The sequence below is a fragment of the Papio anubis genome, chromosome 7 (assembly GCF_008728515.1).
Source record: "Papio anubis isolate 15944 chromosome 7, Panubis1.0, whole genome shotgun sequence".
Taxonomy (NCBI): Eukaryota; Metazoa; Chordata; class Mammalia; order Primates; family Cercopithecidae; genus Papio; species Papio anubis.
The window spans coordinates 34,086,921-34,099,551 of NC_044982.1; the positions used below are offsets into that span (position 1 = coordinate 34,086,921).

A 12,631-nucleotide genomic window follows, 5' to 3' on the forward strand; every position below is an offset into this window, starting at 1 on the left:
TGGACATTCTTTGTAAATGGAATCATACAATCTATAGTCTTTTGTGACTGGCTTCTTTCACTTAGCATAATGTTTTCAGGTTTCATCCATGTTGTGATGTGTATCCATACTTCATTCCTTTTTATTGCCAAATAATATTCCATAGTATGAATATGTCACATTTTGTTTAACCCATTTACCGGTTGACAGACATTTGAGTTGTTTCCATTTTTTGGTTATTATGAATAATGCTGCTAAGGACATTGGTGTTCAAATTTTTGTATGGCTGTATGTTTTTATTTCTCCTGGGTGTATACCTATGAATGGAATTGCTGCATCATAGAGTAACTCTATTTTTATGATTTTGAGGAAATTTCAGACTGTTTTCCAAAGTGGCTGCAGCATTTTACATTACCACTATTTTATATTCCAGAACTCTTTACATTCTCACTGACACTTGTTAAAATCTGCCTTTTTTATTATAGCCATCCCAGTGGTTGTGAAGTGGTATCTCATCATGGAATTTATTTACATTTCTCTAGTGGCTAATGATGTTCAGCATCCTTTCCTGTGCTTGTTGGCTATTTGTGTATCTTCTTTAGAAAAATATCTGTACAGATCCTTCGCCCATCAATTAATTGCATTATTTATTCGTCTTATTACTGAATTTTAAAAGTTCTGTGTATATTCTAAATATAAATACCTTGATAGCCAGATATTTTCTCCTAATTTGGGATATCTTTTCACTTTATTGATGGTGTTCTTTGAGCCACAACAGTTTAAAATTTTGTTAAAGTTCAATTTATCTATTTTTTATTTTGTTGTTTTTATTTTTAGTGTTTTATCTAAGAAACCATTGCCCAATCCAAGATCAGGGAGATTTACTTCTATGTTTTCTTCTAACAGTGTGATAGTATTAGCTCTTCTATCCATTTTCAGTTAACTTTTGTATATGGTGTGAGGTAGGGAATCAAATTTCATTTTTTTACTTCTGTTTCATTTAGTTATCCCAGCACCATTTGTTGAAAAGATGATTCTTTCCCCTAATGAATTGTTTTGGCACTCTTGTTAAAAATCAGTTGGCTATAAATGCATGGGTTTATTTCTAGACTCTCAATTCGATTCCATGTATCTATATGTCTCTCCTCTTACCAGTATTACACTGTCCTGTCTTGATTACTGTAGCCTTGTCATGAGTTTTGAAATCAGGGTATTTCTACTTTTTGTGTCCACCTTTCAGCACACAGAGCAAGGCTGGGTGTAGCTTCAGTGGAAGATCTGACTTGATGGGCTGAGGACATATAAGGAGAGGAAAGGCCATGGTAAGCATGAGACCGGGAGTCAGGGACCCTAGTCTTTAATCCTTGCCCTGCCATAAGCCTGTATAACCTTATGTAAGTCACTTGATGTTTCTGGGCCTCTGTTTCCTGTTATGTAGAATGAAAGCTCTGAGTTGGTTGACTGTTAAAGGAATTTTCAATTCTAATAATCTGGAGGCGTGGGGGATTCAGTTTACATAGGAAAAGTCCATCACAGGACCCTCTAATTTTATAGCTAAGCATTCATAGACTTTCACTTACTTGAAACTTAGGTATGGGAGAGGAACTGTACAAGACAGATCTGGATTATGCTCTCATACCAGATAGCAATGAAATTCCCAAAGATTATCAAGGTCATGTCTAAAGACTCAGGTTCTCACTGGCCAAAGATGGGACACTTTGGATATCAAAAAACACAATAAATGCAATGGATCAAAATATATTAAATATATTTAAATTCATGAGTTCATAATGTTGCTTAGCAAAACTCCAATTATTTGGAATTTGTGAATTTTTAGATCTCTCACTGAGGGGACCCCTGGGTCATCTCCTCCAGTTGACCTGGTTTTCATGGCTGTCTCACTCTACCCTGGATCCCCATGTCCCTGGGTTCTGTTCCAGCACTGTGTTTACAGTTAGCTTTTATCACTTTGCTAAATCTGTGTTAATCTATTTGGAGAAGGCATGGGAGAACTCCAGAGTTATTGGTAGGAGCCGGTCAAGCACTGCCTGCTAACTTAATAGATAATCTTCACTCTGATATTCACTATTGCTTATACTATGCTGTAACCACCACCAAAAATCAAGATGGAGAATAATTCCATTACCCCTTTGTGCCCCTTTATAATTCCATTTCACACTCTGATAAGTACCATTACTTCCCTTTGTTTCCAGGTACAGTTGTCCCTCAATATTCATTGGGGGGTTAGTTCCAGGACTGCCCCCTCTTCCCATGGATACCAAAATCCAAGGAGGCTCAAGTTCCTTTTATAAAATGGTGTAGTATTTGTCTGTAACCAAAGCACATCCTCCTATATACTTTACATTCTCTCTAGATTACTTATAATACTTAATATAATGTAAATGCTGTGTAAATCATTTTAATGCTATATTGTTTTTTAATTTGTATTTTTACTGTTGTATTGTTATTTTTTAATTTTTAAAAATATTTTTCATCCATGGTTGTTGAATCCATGGAAACTGGACACAGAGGACTGACTTTAAGTAGCTTCTGTTAGAAGAAAGCGTGCGTTCTCTTCAATGTGTAAGTTCTGTGATCATATGCTTTCTCAAACAGGGGCTCACATATTTTGAGGGGTTAAAAAGGTGACTTTTTAGTGAAGAAGTGTGGCCCATCAACCTGAGGGGCTGGGTGGTAGTCATGACCTAGACGCTAAGCCCTGCTCCTCCAACTCTCTCTGCTCTTCCCACTGAGGGCCTCAGTTTCTTTATGGATAAAACAAAAGGCTGAGGAATGTGCTACCTAGATGTGCAACAGTGTGCACTGAGCTAAGTGAGGGAAGACAGGCTAAGGTCATATAGTGTATAACTCCTTGTTCATTCATTCCCTCCCTCCCTCCCTCCCTTCCTTTTTGACAGTCTCACTCTGTTGCCTGCCAGCAATTGTGTGATCTCAGCTCACTGCAACCTCCACCTCCTGGGTTCAAGTGATTCTTGTGCCTCAGCCTCCCGGGTAGCTGGGATTACAGGTGCTTGCCATCATGCCCAGCTAATTTTTGTATTTTTAGTAGAGATGGGGTTTCACCATGCTGGCCAGGCTGGTCTCAAACTCCTGGCCTCAGGTGACCCAGCCACCTCAGCCTCTCAAAATGCGGTGATTACAGGTGTGAGCCTGGCCTGTATGTGGCTTTTTAAGAAAGGCAGAACTACAGGGTGAGAAAACAAACCAGCAGCTTCCGGGAACAGAGGGGTAGGTGGATGGAATTAACTATAAAGGGGCATGGGAACATTTTGGGGTATGAAATTATTCCCTATTTTGATTTTCAGTGGTGGTTATATCATTGTATATGTTTGTCAAAACTGATAACAGTGTTGTAATATAAAACAGTGAATTTTAATGTAGGTAAATTATAGCTTAATAAACTAAAAGACACACACACACACACACACACACACACACACACACACACACACACCAGCGAACCAGAGAATCTCACAGGTTCTTCCCTGTGTTAATATTCACTGTTCTCTACTGAGGGTGCGATCACAGGCAAGGCCACAGGAAGAGATATCCAGGGACTTGTCTCATGTTTTAAATGTCCCCTCCCTGATCCCTCCTGCCCCTTCCCCGACCCAAAGCCATCCTGTGATGTAATGGGAGAAAGAGAAGAACCAGGCTTTATTTTCTTGGTTGGAAACTGTAGGAACGAGGCTGCCCCTCCCGTGGAGGTCCATGTGTTCCCTTGGACGCCAGGTGTTCTCAGAGAATGGAGGCAGGTCCTTGTCCTAGGTCAGAAGGCAGAGTCACTGGCCTGTAATGGAGTATTTTGGAACAAGAGCTCAGAGTCCAAATCTCATGGAAGTAGCCATGAGGCCCATCGGACAAACGGGAATCTAGATGGGCAGTGGGAATCTGTACTGTTTCCATTTTCCATGCGGGGTCTGGGGAGGAGGCCCCTGGCCTGCCACTCGGCTGTTTCTCAGGCATAACGCAGGGCTATTGATTGAGGCCACCCAAGTGACACACAGGGAACCAGGCCCTCGCTGGGAAGAAGGGAGCCAGGGGCTTGTGAGAGGCAGAGAGAGGCCGCTGCCCACACAGGCAAACAAAGCCCACAGCCTCGAGGCTGGCGGGAAGGGCGGCTCTCAGGGGCTAGGCTGCTGGGGAGGTTATCTATCTGGCAGGGATTTGCAGACATACCCGGCCTTCACTGCCTTTCAATGCCTGTCTCAGACATGGCTCCAGCTAACACCAGCACCCATTCTGTGAACATTTACCATGTCACAGGCCCCGGCTGAGCCCTCTGGATTAATTCACAGCCACCCAAAGATTTTGAAACTCTCATTCTTGTTTCACAAATGAGGACACTAAGGCTCAGAAGGAGGGTGGCTCTGGGGCTCTGCACTCAGAGGCTGTTTCTTTATTTTGTCTGCTGAGATAAGCCAGACCTGGCCAGGACACCTCCGGGCTCTGAGGAGAACTGAGCCCACGCTGTAAGTGAGCAAGAGCGTACCAGAGAGCTCTGTGACAGATGGAGCTCACGTGGCTACACCCCACAACCCAGGCCCCTTTAAAATTAGCCAGATCCCGCAGCCTCTTTTTGGACAGGGGGCCATACTCCTCTGTGTACGGGGTCTGGTGCAGATCCAGTAACCCCCACTGTGGGTGCTGAAGGGCTGGGTACAGGGAAAGGGGCCCAGCTACTGGTATCGGAAGTCCCACAGTGGGGGCCAGGGGTTCCTATGGGTGTTTCTGCAAAGGAAGGGTGGCGGAGGGAGAGCCTGCTGGGCAGAGCTCTGTGGGCCCAGGAGGGGATACGCGTCTCAGAGAACTACTTGGCTTTGGAGGCTGCCACATCCCAGGAAAGGTTTTAGGACCAGAGACACTCATCAGAGGCCCCGGTGGTTCCTCGGAGGCTGGGATCAATGGACAATTGGAGGCTAGCAGCAAAGGAAATGACAGCTTCATGCCTGCTATGCCACAAGTCCCCAGAAGGGTGTAGCGAGAGAGGCAGCTATCAGGACGGCTCTCATTCTTGGGTGGGCACAGCTTTTTGTTATAGCTGGTAGCCCCAAATCTCCACCTTGATTCTGGACCTGAAAGCAGAACTCTGCTCTTGGCGGTCAGTAGGGTAGTGTGCATGCACAGCAACAGCCTGATAAGCAAAGATTCTGGAACTAAGCCAGATAGTCCAGCTGAGAAGGCAGGCGCAGCTCTGGGTTCCCTGGAGGTGGTGGCCATGGTCAAAGAGGACAGGAAAGCATGGCTCTTTTGGGGGTGGACCAGGACGTGAGGTGGGACATGTTAGGGACCTGAGGCAGATGTGACCTTGATCTTGACTCTGTGGGGCAGAAAATCCTACACAAGCAGGTGGCCCAGGGGTTGAGAGACGAGTTGGTTCCCTTGTAGCTGTGACTGGGATCCCATTCTCATGCCTCTGAAATCATTTCTACCTTTAGGAGCAAAATTTCTGCCACTGAAGTATGCAGCTAGGTGTTGGCCTTGTCATTCATAGAGGGATTGCAGTACACTAGCACCGCCTTTTTACCTTGCGCTCGTCCTCCTCTTGTCAGCCTGATGCTCAGGCTCTCAGAGTCTGGCTGCTTTGGTGTTAGTGGGAAATGCAATTGTCTGTCACTCAGGAAACAGACTCCGTGTAAGAAGCACCGTCTGTATGCAGCAGACTTCAACCCTGGGATCTTATTCAAGAGGGTGTCAGAGCAGCCATAGGGTTTTACACCTGAGTACAGACAGTGGGGCCTACAGAACCCCCCAGTCAAGGAGACCCTGGCAGAGTCAGGGACTTTGGCCTTCTGGTGACACCACTGTCCCTACCTAACAGAATGAGTCCAATGCCCCAGAGCTCTGGCTTTTCTGTGCTGCTTGGCAGCCTGGTTGGGAGCGAGAAGGAAACAGACGTGTGTGTGTGTGTGTGTGTGTGTGTGTGTGTGTGTATGTGTGAGATAATGGGGAAGGATGGGGTGTGCGGAGGGGTGTTCGATTTTTCTAGAGGCACATTCTGCCCAACAAACCCCCAAACCAAGGAGCCACACAGAGTTAGCTGGATTGAAGTGGGTTCAAGTCATTTATTTTTAGACCGTACCAGCATGTTTGGTTCTGGGGTCCAATCCCCAAATTCCAGAAAAATAAACTAATGAGAACCACATGCACTAAGAGGAGGCCATTCCGATGTGTCCGTGATCATGCGGTGAGTGGGCTTAGAGTATAGAACAGGGGTCCCTGGTGTGGAGCAGAGCCTTCCCTCCCCAGACAGCTGACAGCAGCTGGCTCTGAGCCCTCATCGGGGCTGGGGAGAGGGCCGAGGCCTGGTCATTTGGACCCTGTCGCCACATAGACCCGGGCCCCTTATTGCTACATTTGCTACTTTGCTACTTTATGGCCCCTGGGTCTAGCCCAGGGGATGCCTTATCACTGGGTGGTACTAATGAGTAGGTTGCTGGCATCTGCTGTTGCTATGGTTACACGAGCACAGGCCTCTCTTCAGAGGGTCCCATGGTGAGTTATTAGTGATTCATTTGGCCACTATTCAACTTATCCCATGGTCTTTGCTACATATTCAACGTGGGCAGCTCCTTTTCGAGGCTGGTGGTGCATTATCTCCCCCCGAGCCCAGAGCTTCCCAGCTCCTGGACCTTGCAGCAACACCTCCCTCCAATACATTTTGCAGGGCCCAAAGGAAGAGAGCCCTCAATCCTTTCCCTCTTCTGGGAAGGCCTTCCTGGTGGCGGGTTTTGAAGCTCATGTATTTGGAGCAGAACAGGAGGGATGCATTGTAGGAAAAACATCACCTTCCATAATCACCAAGGGAGCCAGTAGGGTGGCAGGCTCCCGGCTCAGCGTCCTGTTGGTGAGGTAGTTAGAACATCCCAGGAATCCTGCCAGGGAAGAAGCCCCTGGAGCATGTCCCCATGTGTTCAGCTAGTCCAAGCTGCAACTCAGAGTCGCAAGAGGTCCCTCCCAGGGTGCTGGCCGGGGCCCCCTCACGGCCACTCAGCGGCGGTGAGCCTGGAGCGCAGGTCCGGCTGACTGCGCTGGCAGTTGGGCCTTGCTTTGTTCCTGGGGTATAGCAACACCTTCCCAGGAGAACAAAGCTGACACATCACTTTCTGGAAGGGCAGGAGGCTCCTCCCAAGAGAGTTCCTGCTGCTTAGGTCAGGCCATCTGGTTGTGGCTGGACATTTATATGTGCCAACCTACAAGCTTTCTTCTTCCCATGTAGGGAAAGGTTATTTTAGTCAGATGCCAGTGCCTGGTGCCTTGTGTATCTAACCCGATGGGTGGCTGGTCACTTGCTGCAGCTGCCCTGATGCTGTGGCTGTGGGGCTGCTAAGATGTGGCTGGAGAGCGCTCTTCCTCTTAGGGAGGAGTCCTAGGCCCAGAGACCACACCCATTCAGGGAGGCTAAGGCAGCTTCTAGCGGGCAGGACAGGGTAGGGGAACCTGCTTTGCTACAGAATTGCCTGCAAACATCTAATCTAGTCTGAATTTTTGGCTGTGTAGACCAGGCCAATCGGGAACGGGCCAAGAACAGATCTTCCAAATGTACTTACATGACCAAGGTCTGTGTGGTAGATGGACTTTGGATAGGCAGCCTCATTCCACTCCCTTCTTGCAAGCCTCTGGCTTGATCTACTGGGGAACATGGGTGCCTTAGCTGCGGGGTGGTGTGAGAGGGTTATTGCTCTGGGTTTGAGTCCATCTGAAGTCTCCTTAGCTCCGTTGTGCTTACTGCCCCTCCCCTCTGGATGTCCCCAGAAGTGCTTGTAAGCCTGCAGCCAGCTCTATCTCAGGGCCAGAGACCACCTGGCTCTGGGCAGATCCTCTGGGGATCTCCAGGGAGACACCAGTCAGAAGAAGGGGGCACAGAAGGAATGGCCAAGAAGCCAACCCTGCCCTGTCTGCAGCCTAGCTTAGAATGCCCCTGCACCATGGGGAGAAGCAGGGGGCAGCCAAGCCCCTTGCCCAGGATAACTGAGGGCATTGAGGTGCCTGCTGTTTGGGAACACCCTTTGCCCTATTCCTGGGGGTCAGCACAGCCTGGGGATCCTTGGGCAAGGCTGCAAATGAACTTAGACTACAATTTTGTTCTGAAACAGGAGGTTTATACAAAGAGAAAGGGGATGAAAGGGGCCTGTCAAAAGACCCCATAATGGGGCTTCATGTCATTCATGCACTCATCAAGTGGTTACTGCCTCCAAAGTACCAGCCTCTGTGCTGAGCATGTGGTGTCCAGCAAGAATTGCCACATCTGGAGACACTGAGGACTCCACATCTGTCATCTCTCCCGTTTCCACTGTGCCTCCAAGAGAGGGAAACTGGGGCATGGCCGTCAAGAACTCACAAGGATACAACATAAGGAAGACTCCTAATGCCTGTGGCGGCACTGCTGTGAGGGACAGAAGGCTGGTGCCCTGGGGACAGGGCTGTGTGGAAGCAGACATAGACAGGACTCGGAGGTGGTGGGGTGGAAGGATGGGTCATCGGGGAGCACCCAGGAGGCCGGGTCTGCAAATAAGCAAGCATCTGAGCCTTCGGTCACCGGCTGGTGAATTTGGCTACTTGAGAAAAGAAATACCAGCGATCGCTTTATTGCTTCTATGTTTTTTGTTTATATGCTCCCACGAGAGATTTTTTTACCTATGGCCAAAAATAGATCAAAGGAGGATAGTCATAGCAAGTGGGGGAGTGAATGTCTGGATTCAAAAACAGGTTACTTAGTACAGCTCTGTCTGTGGGCTCATGGGTGTCACAATAACAATGACAATGATGATAGTATTAGCTACCGTTTGCTAAGCACCTACTACGTATCAGGCACCTGACTCGGTGCTTTACATACATTACCTCACAGCCAGGTTGGCAAACGGTCATTTTGACACACACACAGAGGGAATACAGGTGGATCTTTTGCAGAGTTTTGCATTTCCCCTAGGCGACCGGTTTAGAGGGGTGCTTTGGCTGGGCCTTCAGATAAAGACTGGGAGGAGAACCCTGCGGCCTGGCCTGGTCCCTTCGCAGCATACTCTGCTCCAGCTTCACACACACAGGAGACTTGACCCAGCAAGGGTCTCACCATGCCTGTCAGGACACTACCACGTGGGGGCTGCCAGCCCTGTAGTCCAGCCACCTCCTGGGCTGGGGACCCTCCCAGCTCCTACCTGGGGCTGCCAGAGGGGAGAATCCCAATGGCCCCTGAGTTCATGGCCATGTTTTATTTTGAGTAAAACATGAGGGAATAAATCAAGGAGCAAGGGGGCAAACCAGAATAAATTATGAAATAATTTTCTAAAAGATGGTCAGCAGAATTCCTGCAGCTGTGAAACAAGCTCTGTCATCTACACCAGTGCTTCTGCGAACGCTGGACCCTTGAGACATGTGATGGGACCTGAGGGCAGCCACCAGGCTGGCGGGGACCTCTCCGAACGCTGATCTCAAAGAGGGTGGAAAGAACTTGAGGAGGGGCAATCCATGAGGTTGCTTTCTTGCTGAAGACGTGATTTGGACATTTTATGTGAAAGCGGTGCCTGGTGCTGGCGGTGACACCCGGGTGGCCACAGAGATGTGAGGGATGACAGGCGGCAATGGGGATGTAGTGGCTGTAACTATGGGAGGTGCCAGGGAGGTGATGCAAATACTGGATGTGCTCTTGGTCCACTCATTCCTCTTGAATTTGCCAGAAGGTGTGACCCCACAGATAGCAGGGGAGTAAGGATAATAATAGAATCTCAAGTGGTAGTCGTGACAGGAACCCCACGACGCGTTCTCCCCTGAATGAGCTGGGATCAGGGCCTCTTAGCGAGTGGAGTGTTGGAATACAACTGTACAAAGAAGAGAGGGCTGTAAACAGGAGCCTCCGCTGGGCCCAGCCCAGGCTCTGTGGACTCTTTCTTTCTGGTCTCCCCGTTCACCCACCGAGTCTCCCCACCATCGCCCTTCGTTGCCCTCACTCTTTCTCCTTCACAGTGACCAAGTCTCCCCGTAAGGAAACTCTGTCTGCGGATGTGGAGCGTCGCCGCCTGCCCGTGGGGTCCGCGGGCCCAGGCCCTGGACCTGCGGTGGGAACGGTCAGGAGGACTGCATCAGGCCCGTGAGGCGCTTGCCCGCCAGCGACTTTCCCTGCAGAGAGACAGCAACAGAGAGGCACGCACAGGCGCGCGCACACACACACAGGGACAGAGACAGAGAGCCAGACAGGTGAATTAATTGTTGCATGAGCCATGGAGGCCAAACGACCAACCAACCCGACTGACCACCTTGATATTTGATCTCTAGGTATACGGGAGCCTTAACTTGGGACAGCTGGAAAAACCAGGGCTCCAGGCAAGGTTCAGGGAGTCTTGGAGGGTCCCCTTATGAGGGTGTGTTGCTGGGACTCTTTCTGGGGTGTGGAAATTTTACTTACCAAACACCAGGTATTTAAACCTTCAGGTAGAGCAATTTTTAATGCTGGTGGGCTGCCCTGAAATTGATTTTGTTCACGTGGGGAGGAAAAGGTGGACTGGGGCATACTGAGGTCAGGGACGGGGGCTTGATTCAAATAGAGGGTGGCTAACGATCTGGCTGACTAGAAGCTAATGAATTAACTAGTCTTAAGAAGGCACAGTCCTGTTTGGAATGCAGGGTAGACACAAAGACCTTGAGTCCTCTTGATGACCAGTTCTGGGACTGTGAAAGTGGGGGGCATTTGCTGGGGCTCAGAGCCACTGTAGGTCCCAGGGCAGTGCACTCCTGCTGTCTCCTATGTTCTTGGCTTCCCGTCTGTGGCACCTAGGGGCAGAGTTTGATGACCCCATACCAGGAAAGCCTACAAGCCCTCCAACGATATCCATGTGGCAGTTCTTCTCAAAAACTAAAATAATGAACTGGATCATGAGGCCTGGTGCATCAGCCATAGAGGTGCCAGGAGAGTCCCATTGTCCATGTGCCCTGAGATGTGGCGGAGAAGCCCCTGATCTAGGAGGGGAGTTGTGACTGGGCACCAGGAGGAGGGTGAGGGGGATGGGTGAGGGTCCGTCGCTTTGCTTATTGCCCTTACATAGTGTGTGCCCGTTCTCCAGCTCACCCTCTTTAGAAATCCATGTCATTGTACAGGGTTTTAGAGGAGAGTGTGGCTGGACCTAGGCAGATTGATCACTGTGTCTGGGAAAGCACTCCAAACCCATCCTATTATTGACAGTGGGTCAGCGACACCACTGCCATCTGTGAAGGGCAGCACGTGAGAGCTCGTCAGCATGGGCTGCAGTGTTTGGCCGTGAGATTTCAGGGGCCAGCGATTCCTCGTGTTCATTTCCAAGTGGGGTGTGAGGGCTCATCTTGTTTACTGGGCTTGGCTGCATATAAGCTAGATGTAATTAAAAAAATTGATCAGGTTTGTGAAGCCTGGTAGGGTCCTCAATAAACCTGCTGATTGATGAATTGATGGATAACGGGTTTATCTAATAAACGAACAACACGGGCTGTGGATTTGCTGGATACAGGACAATGTGGCATCTGGCTTAGATCTCCATGAAGGGGCATGGCCAGCCTGCCTTTGAGAATTCTGGTGCTATAGATGGGAGTTTGTCCAGAAATGAAATTGCCCTCAGGAGCTGTCAGAAAGTCTGCCTTTCCCTACCTTTCCTTGACCTTTTTTCTCCCCATTTCTTTCACTCCCCATTTTCACTAGTGAGACAAAACTTTTCATTTTTTTTCTCCCCATCTTAAAACACACACACACACACACACACACACACACACACACACACGTCTACAAAAATTTCCCCATCAGCAACCTTATCTGAATCTTCAAATACACTCAACTTAGCCTGCAGCAGGATACATTTATACTCGGCTAAGGAGTTTTTAATCAGATTTTGTAAAAATCCGAGAGCGTTATGGTGTCAGACTTTGAAAAATCACTAAGACAGAATGGCTACTCCTTTGTCTAGACCAGGTTAGGTATAACAATAGCTCTTAGAAGGCAGAGGGTGACCTTCAAGGGCTCCCCCAGCCCCGGGTTCTGTGGCACACACATAGCTGTGACTCTCGAGTGCCCTTTCTTACATAGAGTGTGAGGCATTTGTCACTTGGGAGTGTGTCTTCCCAGTGCAGGCCCGAAGGCAGGAAGGATGGGGGCGTGGGGCATCCTCTCTGGGGAAACACGGGGCTGCTGAGTCTAGGGGACTCCTTGTGTGAGCTCTTACAAACCTCCCCTACCCCCTGTTACCCATGTCCATCCCTACCCTATGAAAGGCACAAAGGAAGTTTGTTTTCCTCTTAGGTGCCGCTTATTGCTGTGATAACCACCACACACCAGTATCGGCTCCTCCTCCTCCTCCCATCCCTCCTCCACCAGGGCCACAAATCACACTGTGTACCCAAATATATATGTTCTGAGTTTGCTATCCACAGCGTTTGGGGCTCTCATTTAGCTGGTGAATGGGGGAAAAAAATCACTCAAGCTTCTGAATAAGAGTCTGTTGCCAATGTGTACATTCAAAGCCCAGAGACAAAGGAGGTGAGGTTTACCAGTTGCCCAAACCTACACTGCAGCTTCATTCTTATTAGCAAGGTTATTTTGGCTGGAGAGGGGACTGTGGGTTGAGGGAGGTTGGAGATTCTATTTCTGGAGGATCATGTGTCTATTTGTTTTAGG

At 48.8% G+C, this 12,631-nt stretch overlaps 1 protein-coding gene across 14 annotated transcripts in view; it reads right to left on the reverse strand.

Moving 5' to 3' along the window:
* Positions 1–6,045: 6,045 nt before the first annotated feature.
* Positions 6,046–12,631, reverse strand: part of RGS6 (regulator of G protein signaling 6) — a 629,077-nt gene continuing 622,491 nt past the window's right edge. For all 14 annotated transcript variants that reach the window (XR_004184869.1, XM_031668021.1, XM_031668024.1 and 11 more), the window contains one exon: positions 6,046–10,113. Coding sequence is in view for 11 of the 14 variants with exons in the window: in XM_031668021.1 (XP_031523881.1) it covers positions 9,941–10,113 (173 nt within the window). In the remaining 3 variants the exon portion in view is untranslated. The remainder of the gene's footprint in view (positions 10,114–12,631) is intronic.